The 15,669-nt window shown below is 40.9% G+C and overlaps 1 protein-coding gene across 1 annotated transcript in view; it reads left to right on the top strand.

Moving 5' to 3' along the window:
- Positions 1-7,200: 7,200 nt before the first annotated feature.
- Positions 7,201-15,669, top strand: part of CAMK4 (calcium/calmodulin dependent protein kinase IV) — a 197,646-nt gene continuing 189,177 nt past the window's right edge. The window contains exon 1 of the mRNA XM_074812781.1: positions 7,201-7,478. Coding sequence (XP_074668882.1) covers positions 7,291-7,478 — 188 coding nt within the window. The 5' untranslated portion in view covers positions 7,201-7,290. The remainder of the gene's footprint in view (positions 7,479-15,669) is intronic.

Genomic DNA, 15,669 nt, shown 5'->3' with positions numbered 1-15,669 from the left:
AAAACTGCAGAAGTTATCTATGCTATATGTATATAGTCCTGCACGTCTCTCAGTAGTTTTAATGATACTGAGTTGCTAAAACCTTGCAGCTCATCAGCATCTTAGTGTAAGGGTATCCCTGTGTACACTCTTGAATTATAGTAATTACTCTTGAATTGTAATAAATCCAGGGTAAAAGTCTTTATGTGGATGCTTATCAGAGAGCAGATAAGGTGCTGTAAGTCCTCCTTTTACCTAACAGTAACCTGTTCTTGTCCCTGAGAGTAAATTGTAGTGAATTTTTTAGAATCAAAAATGAATGGTTGTGGACAAATCCAGGGATGAGATGGAGAAAGATGATCACAGTGAGGAAAGTTTTATCCTGGAGCCCCAGGGCTTTTGTACAAGAACTGTTGAAGAGCTGAGCAATTAAGTAAGAGTTAAGTGTCTGAGGAGGCAAAGTGGAGGCAACCTCAAGCAGACCTGAAATCAGCACCACATTTAGGTGAGGTGATATGAGTTTAAGATTGTGTTTTCCTAATCCTTTCCCTTGCATATGTCTGCAGATAAGCTTATAAACGTTACTTCTGGGGACAAAAGCGCTCTTCTACTGTGTGTCTCTGGTCAACATGTGTCAGAGAGATATCAGTGGTGATGATGGCTATGTGGATCCAAAGGGTGAAGGGACCTGTAAAAAAAAAAAAAAAAAAAAAAAGGACATAGACATTCAGCATAGAGGGGAGTAAATGGAGAAATTATTATCTGAAATACTCAAGTGCGGGCATTTTGTCTCCCTTGGATTTTCTGCATAAGCTTTTCCCCGTGACTATTATCTCATTGTGAGGAAGCATCAGGTCTGACACTTGAAATGACTGTCCTCATGAAGACCAAAGGTGCACTGTAGTCCTGGACCAAAATATGTAGCTAAATAGTTAACTTTTACTTTGAAATTGGATGATGTTGTAATATTTGGTGTTTTTTCCCAGAGTTTGATCTTTTCTAGAAACCTTTTTGCTAACATATAGCAAGTCTGCTATCATCAATATCGGGCAGGACACTCAAAGAGATTAGATTGCAGTTGAGCAAGGCCATATCTGGATGTTTAATTGGAAAGGTGTACAAAACAATATCAACAAACCACAGCCATTTCCTTGCTCATAAAAGCTGCAGTTTTCCAGAGTATACAGAACTGGGAGCAATCCAATCAGAAATCACTGAAGTAAAAGATGACAGCTATTTTTCCTCTTCTGTACCATGTCTTGGGTAAAAGCAGTTTGTGTTTCCCACTGTTTTCACTGGCACTCAAGTCACAAGAAATCCCGTGACAACAACAGTACAGCTAGAGCCCTCTCAACTTGTAGCAATTCAAATATGAGGCAAATGAGTGAAATGGACATACTGGACAGAAACAGTCAGAACTGATGGTTGTATTTGTTTTTCACAACACAGTGAGGGTTTTATTTATTTTGTTTGGGATAAAGGGAGGTTGCAAAATAATGCAACTGGAAAGGCAAGAATTACTAGCTAGCCTAGCTAGTTAACTAGCTGCCTTATGGAACAGCAGTAGGGGTGAACCTTGAGTTCTAGCTCTATGACTATAGCCGTAGCTACTTATTTCTCTGTTAATGGACCAGCTACTGAACCTACTTTATGCTAGATAAGGTGCTGAGGTGCTGTCAGTGACAAGTTTGCTTTACCTCTGTAGTAAGAAGTCTTGCAGTGCTGAATCTGGATACAGTTGTATATGAAAATCAAGCAAATAGCTTTGCTTCTCTCTGATGGGCAGTGTGACACAGAAGGATCTGTTGAAGATTTAGCTGGCTTTTTTTCATAAATCAGCAAAAGGAGGTGCACAACCACTGAGTAACTTTTAAAATGAGGTGAATGGCAGCTGTTTCCCTTCATATGATTCCTTGATGTTTGCTTTGACACTGGACAAAATACAAATTGCAGGAATTAGAAAAAAAAAAAAGTTTTTTAAAATATGGTTTCCTAGTTCTTCAATTCATTGCATATCCACCCAAGCTGCTAATGCTCCCATGCCTAAATCTCCTAACCTTCCTCTAAAATGACAGATTTACTACTGAATTGAGGTTGGACTTCAGCCTACCCTGTGAAAGTGAGTTTGCTTCATACAAATCACTATTTCTCACTGCAAACTGCTAACTTTGCCTTCCTCTTACAGTTTTTCTATAATTTACTGTATGTAGATGCCTTTTTCCAAACCAAAACAATAACAAAATTGTCTTTTCCTTCTTGAAAGGGAAAGAAACAATATTAAACATTGCCAACTTTTTATTTTAAGACTGCTTGGCTATAAATAGGACTCTTCATGTCTGTTTTCATAATATTTTCTGTGTTTTCAACTTTCTGTATGGCTGGCATCATCTTAACCCTGGCAGAAAGTTTGTATTCTTACATGTACATTTTAGAGTTCACTTCATGGGTTTTTTTTGGGGGGTGGGGCAAGGAGGGGGTTCTTTTTGCACCACCCTGTGATGGAGTGAGTTTAAACTGCATAATAGCAGGAGAGAGGAAGGGGGGGGGGGGGGAAGAAATTAAAAAAAAAGAGTTCTGCATTAGAAACAAGGAAGCATTTTATCCTAGAGAAATTTCTTGACCTGCTAATAATGGCAGAGGACCTCCAGCTGGATTTTGTTTGAGTAGGGATTAGAGACACAGAAGTAACTAAGTGGGCTTCACTGAGGAAGGGCTATGTGTAACTTCTGTGGGTCCTACTAGGTGACTTTTGGTTTGTGAAGCCTATCTTCAAGGAATTAGTTTATTTGGATTTAATGACTCATGTTGGCTTGTGGATCAGCTTTATTTTCTTTAGTGAACCGAAAGGTGCTGTTTGATCCTGCAAAATGAAAGAGAATGCTTCAAGTATACTTCTACATTCTAGAAATCAAAGGATCGATTGAATTGCTTGAAGAGGGACAGGAAAGATAAGTGCTGTGACTATGTTGCAAAAATAACTGTTCTGTGTGTCCTCCTACAATGACTATAAAATGACCCTATTGATACCTGGGGCTCATATAATGTGATTCAGAGATGGCTGAATCACATAGTTTTCTAATAGTTCATCTTTGGGAAATCACTTTTTTTATGCCCACTTACATGTTTGTTTTTTCCAGACACTGGAAAAAAATGGTCTTGACTTCAAAACATATGAGTAGCGATCGAGGGAAAAGGGTATGTTGCTACTGTTACCCCTGTTGACGCTCTACAAAGGATCTCCGTTACTCTCCTTTGTTTTCCTGTACAAACACATCTCCGCACTACCACCACTCTTCTGCTGGCCTCTCCCTGCAGTGTTCGTTCTTACCTGATTTAATCTCTTCACATACAAGCTGATGAAAGAGTCCGTCTTTATCCAGCACCTTTATACATCATTAGGTAGGCTTAGATTTACATATAAAACAGCATGAAAATGTCAAGTTAAGAGACTGTGATGAACTTGTTTGATATCAGTCATAAGGTTTCCTCTACATAAATAAAAATACAAAACAGCAGAAGGTTTTGGCATCCTTACTGACGGGCATTCAATGGAAGTTTGCATAGTCATCCAGAGGTACTGGAACTTGAGTGCAAGACAAATGTTGCAGAAAATAAAATGTAATGCAAGATTTTGTATTCAGCAGGGAAGATCAGTGACAGGTAAGGGAAGAGAAAGCTTTTGGGATTTTTCCCTGATCTGAACTTCTTTGACTTATATGTGACATGATTTGAGTAACTTCAGTTTCAGAAGACCTAACTCACATTACACATATAGGAAATAAGCATCAGATCTAGCATGGGTGCAAATGTGGAATCCAGACTGGATTGTCTATGCAGAGAGGGAAGCTCTAGTATCTACAAACTATTTTGAGAGAAAGTTCCTTAATGAGGATGGTATCTGACAGTTTGGTTCTCATAGATGACACTACCTTTTCTAATACAGGTGTGGACACCTTATACCTTCAATAATAAGCTGCATTATTTTGTTTTTTAAAATAGCAGTACAGGACAAATGAATAGTTTTTATTTAAGTATCTTGTACATATATGCTGCAGTTTGTCCAGAAAGAAATATTAGCCTAAGCTGGCAATGGACTACCATGCTACTCTTTCAAATGATGCCCACAAACTGGGAATGACTTATTCAAAACTCTGGACAGAATTTGCTTGTTCTCAAATTTCTATCCAAGGTCTAGCTGCTAGAATTGTATGAAAATTTCAGAAGTCAAGAATAAAAGGTTCTTATCCGGTACTTACTTTTTAAGTTAACCTGCTTATACCTGTTGCAGTGATGTCTGTACAAAAGGACAAGAGCATTCACAAAACAGAACCACAGCAACTAGGAGGGCAAAAAGATTACCGATCCCACCTCTGCCAACACACCAGATTAACTTCCTGCTTCTGGTTTAAATTTATGGGTGGTAGGAGAGGGGCAGAGGTTGGACATCTCTTGCATGTATTTTTTGTTCATAAAAACTGCCTCCTCTGCAAAAGATGCATCCCTCCTTGACCTGCCATTTTCCTCTGAATTTGTAACCTGGGTTTATTGGCAGGAAAATCTTGATATTTGTAGCTCTATAATAAAATGTCGCACATAGTATGTCATGAATACATAAATGAAGTTTTATCTGTGGTTTAGTTTCATGTCCAATAATAGCAGTGCAAATTTCACATTGTTAACATAGATCTGATAGGAGTGGAGCACCACACATTTGAAATGCTGTCTGTAGTTCCCTGGAGACTGAGAGAGGTATTCATGTGCTGGTTATACGCAGTGTGCAACCTGAAGACTTTCTTTAATTCCATATGAACATATTTGGATACAGTTATTTTAATTTTTTAAGGAAGTGGAGGTCCTGGAGGATAAGGTCCAGTCAGTTTTCAAGTACTAGGTTGTCAGCATGGTGTGATCCAGATCACTTTGAGATAGAGTTTTAAGGAAAGTCAAATGTCTTTCAGATAGGTAGCCCAGTACAAAAAAAAATACCCTGGTGCTATGTCATTTGGCAAGGAGCTCATGGTAAGCATGTTTAGATCATCTGAGATGTGAATTAGATTGCAGGTACCTGGATAAACATAATCTTACTAAAATAATTGTTAGAAAAATGCCACCACAACAGAAATATATATGTCCTTTGGGTTACAGAATGTGTTAGGTATTTGACTAAACAAAAATAAGATGTGGAATACCACTGCCTTTTAAGTGTGCTGATTGGCCATCTTGTGTGCGTGTGTGATTTTCATCATCCGTGACCATTTCTTCTCCCAGGAGGTGCTGTCAGAAAAAGTCATGACCTAGCAACGAAAGCTTTATGAAGAAAAGTTCCACACTGACCAGCAGAGACAGAGCAAGCTGGGGAGTTGAGAAGGGACATGAGCAACACTGGAAAGGCTACTTGTCTGCTGCTCTGGTGCTGATCGCAGCCCTGTTACAGTAGGTGCTCTGGGCACAAAGTTCATCTCAAAGGAAGTTTGGAGCTTTTGTCAAACTGGCTTGCATAGAACTTTGTTTGCAAAATAGGGCTTTGGGTTACTTTTTCCTGACTTTCAAATATGGATTTGAAAATGATAACATCTCAAATCATGATGGGGATCTACCTTTTAATTTTATAACAGCAAAAAGTAAAATTGAGAGGAAACGGCATTATCTCTCTTTTATCTACCACATTTATCTCTTTCATCCTTTCCTACCATTAACAAAGACCAGGTTAGCAGATATTTCTTCTATTATTTGGCTAAACAGAGAGAAGCATTTCCTTTTTTAAGTTTTTGAGAAATTAAGAGATTCAGAGGTAAGATTATTTGTCCCCGCCGGGTACTGTAAAGAAGCTAGGGAACAGCAAGAGACAGACTCGTTTATGGGGGGGGGGGAAGAAAACATCTTGGAAAACATTAATACACCTGAATTAACAAAACACTGAACAGGATACTGTGCTTTATCTGAAGAATGAATACAATGTTTAAAAACAGGCTAGTGGATTGTGTTTGATTATTACAGGGCAATACTTCTGTGTCTTCTCCTGCACATGGTCCATTTTACCTCCTGCCTGTGCTTGCATGACAGTATGAGTGGGTGTAATAGCATGGAGAGGATGTGAGTAGGATTGATCTGGCATGCTATGCATGCGAGGCACACACAACTGCTGCTGTTTTATTTCACCACTACACCAACAGAAACTGCCCTTATATAGACACTTCTGGCTAAGGTTTTTACAGTCAGGGATACAATATATTTTATTGTAATTGCATGCATTTCATAACCTGCAGATTTCATAACCTGTTAAGACTGGCATTGCAGCATGGCAGTTTTATTTCTTTATGGGTTTTAGTTCTGTGGTGGAAAGGGAAGCTGTATTTTTTTTATTTTTGCAGTCATGTTTGAGCATTTGTCAGGCTCTTTCCCACCACTATTTGTCTTGTTCAGTCTCTGCCTCCACATCCTCCTCCCCAAACTCATAGTAAACGCCGAGAAAGAAAGCCTGAACTCCTGTGTTGCACCCTGATAACGGATCCCAGATCTGGAACTGGCAAAACGGTGCACCATAACGGGGGGTGCCCACCCCGCTACGGGTTCGCATCCTTCCCAGCCGCACCGCCAGCCGGTCCAGCTTGGGCCTCCCGACCCCGGCAAAAACCGCAGTGGTCCTTCCATATCGGGATGACATTTCTCCCTTCGTGAAGTTTTCCCCCCGTGGAACTCGGTCCCGCCGTTCACGGCGTTGCGGGCGGCTGCGCTCCCGGTGACAGCTTGTGCCAGGATGCCTTTCGTGAACTCGCAGGGCGCCCGCCGTCCCGGGCCAGCCCCGGGGCTCGCTGCATGCCGGCGCGGAGCATCCGCGGGCCCAGGGCAGCCGGCTGTCGGCCGCACTCGGCTCGGCAGGGGCCGGGGGCGGTGCGACCCCCGCCCGGGGCGGTTCCCTGCGCTGCGGCGGCCGTCGCCGTGCCCGCCCCCCCGCTCCGCCCCGACGGCAGCTCCGGGCCCGCCCAGTCAGAGGCGACCCCACCGCCCCTCAGGGCTGGGGGGAGCCGCCGCCGCCGCTTCAGCCCGGCCCGGCGTGGCGGTGGGGGGAGGAGGAGGAGGAGGACGGGAGAGAGAGAGAGAGAGAGAGAAAGGGCGAGGGGGGGGGGGGAGAGGAAGGGAGGGAGGGAAGGAAGGAAGGAAGGAGAGAGAGAGGGAGGGAGGGAGGAAGGGAGGGAGAGAGGGGAGGGGAGGTGAGGTGAGGTGAGGTGCTGCGCTGCCGCCAGCTGCCTTGTCGCTCTGCTTTCTGCAGCCTGTGCGGAGGAGGGGGCAGCCCTCGGCAGGCGTCCCGGCATGCTGAAAGTCACCATGCCCTCCTCCTCCTCATCCTCCTCCTCATCCTCCTCCTCCTCCTCCTCCTCCTCCTCCTCCGGCTCCTCGGCCGCCAGCTGTCCCGGGTCCGCCGCGCCCGACTACTGGATCGACGGCTCCAACAAGGACACCCTGGCCCACTACTTCGAGCTGGAGTCCGAGCTGGGACGGTGAGGCGGCGCCGGGCCAGGGCGGGCCGGGCCGGGGCGGCCGCGGGGCGCGGGGCGCGGCCGTTGCGGCGCCTCCCCGGCCGGAGCGGCCGTTCCGGGGTTGCTGGGATCTCCTGTGCCCGCCGGCACTGCGTCGCTGTGGCGAGAGCGGCAAAACTTTGGTCTGTGTGAGCAGGAGAGCGTGTTGGCTTTCACGGGATATAGGCTTTCGAAGGAAAATTACACCTCCCGGGAGCCAAACTGTGCAAATACCCAAAAGAAACGAGTGATTTTCACGAGAAGGCATCAGTCCGTTTCGGTGAATGCTGGTCTACATGAGCAGCTTTACACCAGTCAGGTTACCTGTCTATTTGCAGATGCTAGACCTAGTACTGTATCAGTTGAATGGTAGGCATCACTTCGAGAGCACTAAAATGCCAGTTTATTTGCAGCCTCACTTTATACGAGTCCTTTTATCATTATCACCGTTACCAGCACTTCAGACCTTGCACTGACAAAACTCCTACCCGAGACAGGAGTCCGTGAATGGGCCTCTGCAAACAGAGTCTGTTCACTGGAGTGTCGTGCAGACAAGTGAGCTGGTACGTGTTCATTGATGAATTCTGCCCTACTGCTCTGATGCTTCTACCTGGCAACTTGAAGGTCTCAAGTGTTCAGTTTTTTTAAAAACTGAAGTCCATTGAACAATGCTGTTGCCTTATCTAATGTGTGATTTTTGCTCTCTAAATACAGTCATTGGTTCATGTTGAATTTGTGGGTAGAAAATAACATGTAGAAAAAAAAAAGCGGCAAAAAATTACAGCTTTTCTAGGGGTTTACGGTAGATGGCTTAAATTTGTAAGTCCATAGGTAACAAATAGCAATTGTTAATTTTGCAGATGATAGAGTATTAAAATCCTGGAGGACTGTGGGAAATTTGCAGGTAATAACATGGTTGCTTTGGTACAGTAGGGGCATGCAATGAAAGTTATTGCTACAAAGCATACCTGTGCTTGCTGTACTGTAACTGATAGGGGCAGGAAAGACTGTGGAAATACAATATAGTATCATTCTTGGCTTGCTGGCTAGGTCTTAAGCATCTGCTGCTACCTTTTTGCCACTACTGCTACTCATGCTAGCTAGATTTAAATAGTCATAGGTTTATGTATACTTACCACATTTATACTTGACTTTACTGTACACCTATGCAGAAACATAAAAATGTAAAGCAGGAAATATTGTTGTGTCAGTTTTGTGATAAGAATTGACCAAAAAAAGAAAGGTGTGTACTGCTGAATAACAGCAGTTGATTCTAACTCTGTCACCTGGATTAATACTGTTTTGTGTGGTCTGTTTAGAATCCTTTCAATGTGCGTGATAGTGACTGTGGGCTTTGTTTAAGAATAGTCTGTACTGGTGATACATCATGGGTTTATTGTGTAGCTCGGGAAGGGATTTTAAAATGTGAACTCTCCTGTCTGAGGAAGGAAGAGTTAATGAAAGCTGAGGTGCAGTGGGTTTTTCTACCTTACAAGGTGAGACAGTAGATTCTGAAACCCTAAAAAAAGGTTTGAGTAAGGAAGATAACCGCACCCAACTAGTGGAGAGATGCGAGCCACTAAGTCTGCTCTGTTGTTGGACGGAACTAGCAAATAAGATTTAAAACAAAAGCGGAAAGAAAACAGGAGATAAGAACTATCTTAATCAAAGACCATGATGTGGGGAAGAGAGAGAAAACAACTTGGAGTGGTACATGCTCCAAGGGAAAATTGCATTAATGGGTATGGCAGTGAGATCTCGGTCCTTAGGTCCCAAGGCTAGCTTTGAGATCCTTTGAGAGCCAGCATCCAGAATGCTGATGCTTCTCTCAGACACCTTCTGATAGCTTATGTGTATCTTAGCAAATCTATAAGGGAGATCAAACAATCCCTCTTGGTTCCTAAATGTAATATAGAACTGTACTGTTTTCTCTTGGTAACCTTGTCTTCAACCTTTTAATTTTGGAGATGATTTTGAGTATGTCTACAAAACAGTATTCATTGCTTAGGTTAGTGGTGGTGAAAATATATCAGGTGAGACTGAAAATTGTGGGTATGTGATCCCTTTAGATGCAATAAATCAAAATAATATGCTAAAATAACCAACAGGAGACATTATCCTAAAATATCTTTAACAAATACGGGGATTGTAAGATGTCTTTTGTCAGACTGCAAAGAACTCCATTTGGACAGCTGTTGCCAAGTATGGGAGTTCCCCTTTGGAAGGAGTACCTTTTCTGCAAAGTATGTCTGGCAAATCCCTAAGCCATCATGCCAATTCTTGCTTATATGATCAACTAAGGAGTCATGGGAGAGGAGAGGGAAGATACTGCTAGCAAGAAAAATAATAAATGCCTAAAAGCTTCGGTAAGAGTAAACAGTCGTCTTTCAACAGTGGAGTTCCACAGGGATCGGATCAGGTGTCTGTGCTGCTCAACATGCTCATAAAGAAAGGGGTTGAATAGTGGTATTTGCTGGTCTTACTAAATTATTGAGGGTTATAAAGAGAGCATTGCCTATGAAGAATTGCAGAAAGACCTTATTGGACTGATAGAGTATTTAAATGGTGGATGAAATTCAGTTTAGATAAATAAAATGGGGGTGGAAGAGAAACCATTTGCTTGTTTTATTTCCCTAGTAAATTCTATAGCAAGATTAAGACAGAGATCACTGGGGACATATGTGGCATGGATAGAACACCTGGTTAGAGATGCTTGTTTGCAGGTTTTTTTGATGCAAGCTCTGCAGGGCATCTGACAAAGTTAGCAGGTCAAAAATGAACCACAGGAAGTAACACCATTTCAGTGCAGTGTGTAGTTAAGTGGTGGAAGTCCTGGCCACTAGATACTATGGATGCTAAAAGCTTACATGGGTTTAATGGCCAACTAGTCAAGTTTACATTCAGGAAATCCATTAAGACTGATTAAACATGAAGATAATAACTATTGAACTATAAATTGTTTGTTACGAGAATAATCTTTGGCAGTATTGAGATAGGTTTGCTCTATTCTTATATTCTTCCTGAGGCATCTGTGTTTGGCCAGTGTTAGAGACAGTATTCTGGGCTGGGCATGCTTTTATTCTGACACAGGACAGCTATCTTTATGTTCTTCTGAATTCCTGTCTAGTTCACCTTCCTTTTAGTCCATTTCTGACAAGTGGGCTTTGTGTGTACCACGTACCTGGAGTTCAAAATGCTGTAAAGATGAAATTTTAGTCTTTGTTTTACAAAGAGTATCCATTCCTTCTCTAAAGGTTGCAACACTGGTCAGTTGTGGACATTGGAATTTTGTTCTGAATATATTTCATCTAAAAGCATGTTTTCCACACTCCCTTGGACAAAGATTTTAATAATTTTAGGTTCTAAACTTATATATTCCTTAAAGACTAAGGCCTTTTGGTAGCCTTACATAACATGGATCTTTTGGTACAGAGTCTCTGAATTAGGTATTAGTCTAAAAATGTTATTTGAGTGAAGAGGAGATACAGTAACAATTTTTTTTGATAATCAGCAATATTACAAAAAAGGAATTTATCTTTGTTAGAATTTTAGTTATGGAATTTTACTTAGCATGCACTCTCTTGACTAACTGTGCCAAACTACATAACCATTTGAGTTGAAACTATCTAATGTTGTTACTGGAGGCATATTGCAGATCTATTAAATGGTCAAGAGCAGCTGGATGTACTTCCAACCAAATCCTTAGGGCTTTCTTTCAGTTTCAAAGGTTAAATAAAATAAAAATAATTAAAACAAACAAACAAGTTACAGGCATTTTTCTTTGTGTAAATCAGGATCTTCCAAGGTTACCTTTTCCTTCATGGGCAGTCTTTCAATTGTGTGATCCTTGCTGAGGACCTGAAACTGAAAGGGGCTCATAACTTGCAGTTTACCTTGAATTGACAGTGTGAGCTGAATCATAGGTGGTTTCTGCCCTGAGGTTCTTAGCACAGAGTTTAAATTCAGTGTGTGGTTGGAACTCAAGATTTCAGTGTGCAGAATGATGTCTTACTCTGTCAATCCTATTTATGAGTGCTGTCATAGCATCTACTTTCGTAATGGCAGTAATAGATGAAATCAGGTAACTCCTTTGTCTAAGCATCATTTTATAGAAATGGATTGTTTTTGCACTTGATGCTTTGAAGTTCAAACAGTTTTTGCTTTGAAAGTATGCCAATTATTTTCCCTTCCATTACTTAATTAAAAAAAAAAAAAAAGGGCCTTTTTTTCTGTTAATCTCAAGAGTCATTTGTTATACAGACTGTTTGCCATGTTTATTTTGAAAATCACTTGCTCATTTTGCTTTGGGGTGTATTTAAAGTAGGTTAGTCTCTTCTTCAGTTACACTTTTGCTTACTTGCTTGTGACTTTCCATACTGGACCTGAGGATTTTCCAAAGCGATACAGGCATGCTGCTGACACCACATGGTGCTAGCTGTCTGAATGTGAGCATGGACCAGCTGAACCAGGATGGGAATTATCTTTGAGCAGAAATTGCCTGTGTAGATTTGCCTATCCTCCAGGTCACACCCTGCCATGAACTGCAAGTTGTTACTCTCACACCTTCAGGCAAGCAGCAAGCATTTTCATGCAGGCAGTTCCTGCTGATAGGGAAGGTTGTTGAAGGGTTGGGTCTGAGGCCTTCTTTGGGACTGTTTTTGTAGGTATGTAGGACCTTGCTTTGAGGTAGAAAGATAGGAGATACAGAGGGCATGATGTCCTTTTCGTGCTGGCTAAGGTGGCAGGTAGATGTGGACAATGGTTGTCTTCATTCATTGCACCAACCAGCACAGCCCTAGTTGAAGATTTTCACTTCCTTTTTCTCTTGAAGGGGTTCTGTCCACCTCGTCTTTCCCCTTGAAAAATGTCCTAAGCAGGCTCTTCTATGGTGAACATACGCTTTGCTTCTTCTACTGAAGCCATGCTGTTGTGGAGGAGACAGTCCAATGCTAAATTGGCCAGAAAGAGGATGTGAGATTTTTGTTAAGCAAGACGCTGGTCTAAGAGGGGGGCACTCAGTCCCTATCAAGATGCATGTTGATCTACAGACAGTCATAAATAAATATCAATACCAAGCAGCAAATGTTTTCTGTGGAAGCTCTATAGCTTCTTAACCCAGTGTTCTGAATGAAATTCCTCACTTGGGTACCAGGAACCAGAACTTGCAATGTATAGCCTGGGTTTTGACAACTAAAATTCTTTACTTGGTGCAGGGAGAGTATTTTCTTCAGTTTTGTCTGGTTCAGTTCAACAACTGCTTGATTCAGAATAGTGGGTGCTGAAAAAGCAAGAAAATAAAATTTCCTCTACCATTCTGAAAATAAAAAACAATTGAGAGTAGACATACCATTTCACTTGAGGCTCTCTAATCATGGAGAGAAATGGGCTCTTAGGGTAGATATTCTGAACTTTTCCAGGGGAGATATTATTGACTCTGTTGTCCAAATGCCTGTCTTAGGCACTAAATTACTTGCCTAAACATTATCTTGCTCTGCATGTTTCTTAGTTAGAAAAGAAGAAAGCTTTTTTTGAGTATTTGTGGGCACAGTTGACATTCCATTCTTGTTAGAAAATTAGTTTTAAGTTTTAAAGACAGCTGTTCAAATCCCTTTACAGTTGGGATTTATGGCAAAACCATTGTTCGACTGCAGTCAGGAGTTTTGCATTGAGCTGCTAACTCAATACCTGCTTCACTAGGTCTCAGAAAACAGATGATAAAATATGCATTTTTCACAATGGCTTATGTGTATATCTGATTCCTATTAATACTGCGGCATTGTTTCTGTCATGATGGAAAATAGATTTATTGATTCAATCATCTATGGACAGAGTGTTTAGCTGTCAACACTTGTGGACAGTCATGTCAGAGAAGCTAAGACTTTTGTAGCCACCTTCTTCCAGGAATATGTTAATGCTTGTTTCTGTGGAAGAAACTGCCCTGCTACCTCTGTAAATAAACAGATTACTTGGGTTTTAGTACAATCAGTAATATCTAAGTCATAACTGTATTATATAAAAAATAGTTTGAAACAGGCTTTTCTTCTTCTAAATATGAACTTCTGTAGACAACTGATAATGGTGATAATGATATTTACGTGTTTCAAAATACAAAAGTACTGAGATTTTATTTGTAATGTTGTATTGCACCATTCCTATTTTTAAAAAGCAATTGGTGGGTGCATCTACACTGAAGTTTTAATTTGGATTGGGAGGGACTTTTGTGAAACAAATGTCCCAGTGATCCCCTCTGACTGCATTGCTTTTCATCAAAGGGGTGTTCTTGGAGTGCACAGAGCAGACTGGATGTAGCTGAACCAGAAGATACAGTTCAGGAGCACTTAATCCACTGTAACCTTTTGTGAACAAACAGTTCACAGGACCAGATCAGGGCTCATCTGACTCAAAACCTGCAAGAAGTTTGTGTGTTGATATCAGCACATTGCCTCCATCTGTAACACTGGTGTGCTCCAACCTCACTGCACTACTTGCTAGTACATACCTGGAGTATATGTCCTAGTGATACTGTATTTGAATCTAACTGTACTTAAGCTGTGAGTTGATTAATGGGATGCTTGTGATATCATGCATTCAACAAATGCACAGGTCAATGTCTGTCTGCTCAAGTTTTAATTAACTTGGAAGCTAAAGGGAATATATGTTATAGAAATCAAAATTCAGTACTTAGAATGGTCAGTGAAAGAGAAGTTAGTTGTTGCAGAGTATTGCATTATCTCTGTAATCTTACTAGTTTGTGTACTCAATGTACTGTTCTGTCAATAAATTGAGTCATTACCTTTTTCCTATAAAAGGAGTACTGGAGCAGTTTTGAATAGCTGGAATGAATAGGCGATCATTCTGTGTAATTTTCACAGCTTTCTTGTAGTTGAAAAAAGAGCTATTAATAATGGAAAATTATATAGAGAATTATTTCTTTATTTTCAAGTTATTTCTTGTCAGCCATTATGCATTTTTGTAATTCGCTTTGATTATCTTTTTTAATTAAAAAAATTATATTTCTAATGGAGAAAATTAGTAGCTCTTGAAGTAAGTATCTTAAGAATACTGAAAAAGTTTTTTGCACATAGAGCTTTTAGGACTTGAAAGGAATGGTATCATTTGTGTTAATACAAGAATTGTCATACTTGAAAAACATTGCAGTAGTCTGCAAGAGGTCAGGTATAATAAAGTTGTTCTTTTAGGTTGTGACAGAGACAGTACATCTCAAATTGAATAAGTATTTTCAAGTTCAGTTGAAAACATTTCCCTAAGTGTGACTGTGTAATAAGCCTATATGATTCTGGGTGGAGGGCAGGTAAATTTACTGAAGCCCAGTGGTACGAGAGGCAAGTATGTATTCATTCCACTGTGTCTTTAGGTGTGTGTCCAAGTGTGCATAGTATTGTGTAAGGGACACAGTTTCATAGGCAGAATTCTGCCAGTAACAGATGTCTAAGTGCTTGGTCACGTAGTAAATAGCCACATTTGAAAAGACTGCCAATTATAAATGGTGGTCAGTGATAAAAATACTGTTTGCTGTAGTATGTGCCCCATCTGTGGAAGTCCAAGTACTTGCTAGAAAGGACTAGCTATCCTCTTCAGGCACTCAGATCAAAAAAGTTTTACCTTCCTGAATATTGTCTGAAAAGGTCAATCAAGAAATAAAAAAAAATGGTAATCCCCAGCCCTAGATTTGTTTAGAGTCCAACAAATGGAGCTGGCTTTCTCTCAGTAATCCCGAATGATTCTTCTGCTAGCCAGAAGGTTGGCCAGGGTTTGGGGAAGCGATCTTCTGATGCTGCACATTGTGTGGAATAAAGTGCAAAGATTTGAATATTATTTTCATCTATATATGTACAATACATATGAACCATTAGCAGGAGTTAAGATTGCATAAAAAGAAAGAACAGGTACCCCCTTGTGCTTTTAAAATGAAGCAGAATTTAAACATTTAAACTTGCATATTTGCTGTTGAATTCTTCATTTAGGCATTCTTACCATGCTTCCTCTCTTCACGTTAAGCAGACCTTTATTATCTGAACAACCACTAATTTCACAAGGGGATATTATTTTTATGGTACCATGATGCTCATTCTGAGAAAGGGTAACCAAATGTTTTGTGTGTTTCCCAATGGTGATGTTGCTTTTGGTTCTTGGTTTGTCTCATGCCTTTTTC

The sequence above is a fragment of the Strix aluco genome, chromosome Z (assembly GCF_031877795.1).
Source record: "Strix aluco isolate bStrAlu1 chromosome Z, bStrAlu1.hap1, whole genome shotgun sequence".
Lineage (NCBI taxonomy): Eukaryota > Metazoa > Chordata > Aves > Strigiformes > Strigidae > Strix > Strix aluco.
The sequence above is the reverse complement of the archived record's forward strand: the minus strand, read 5'-3'. Positions and strand labels throughout refer to the sequence as shown.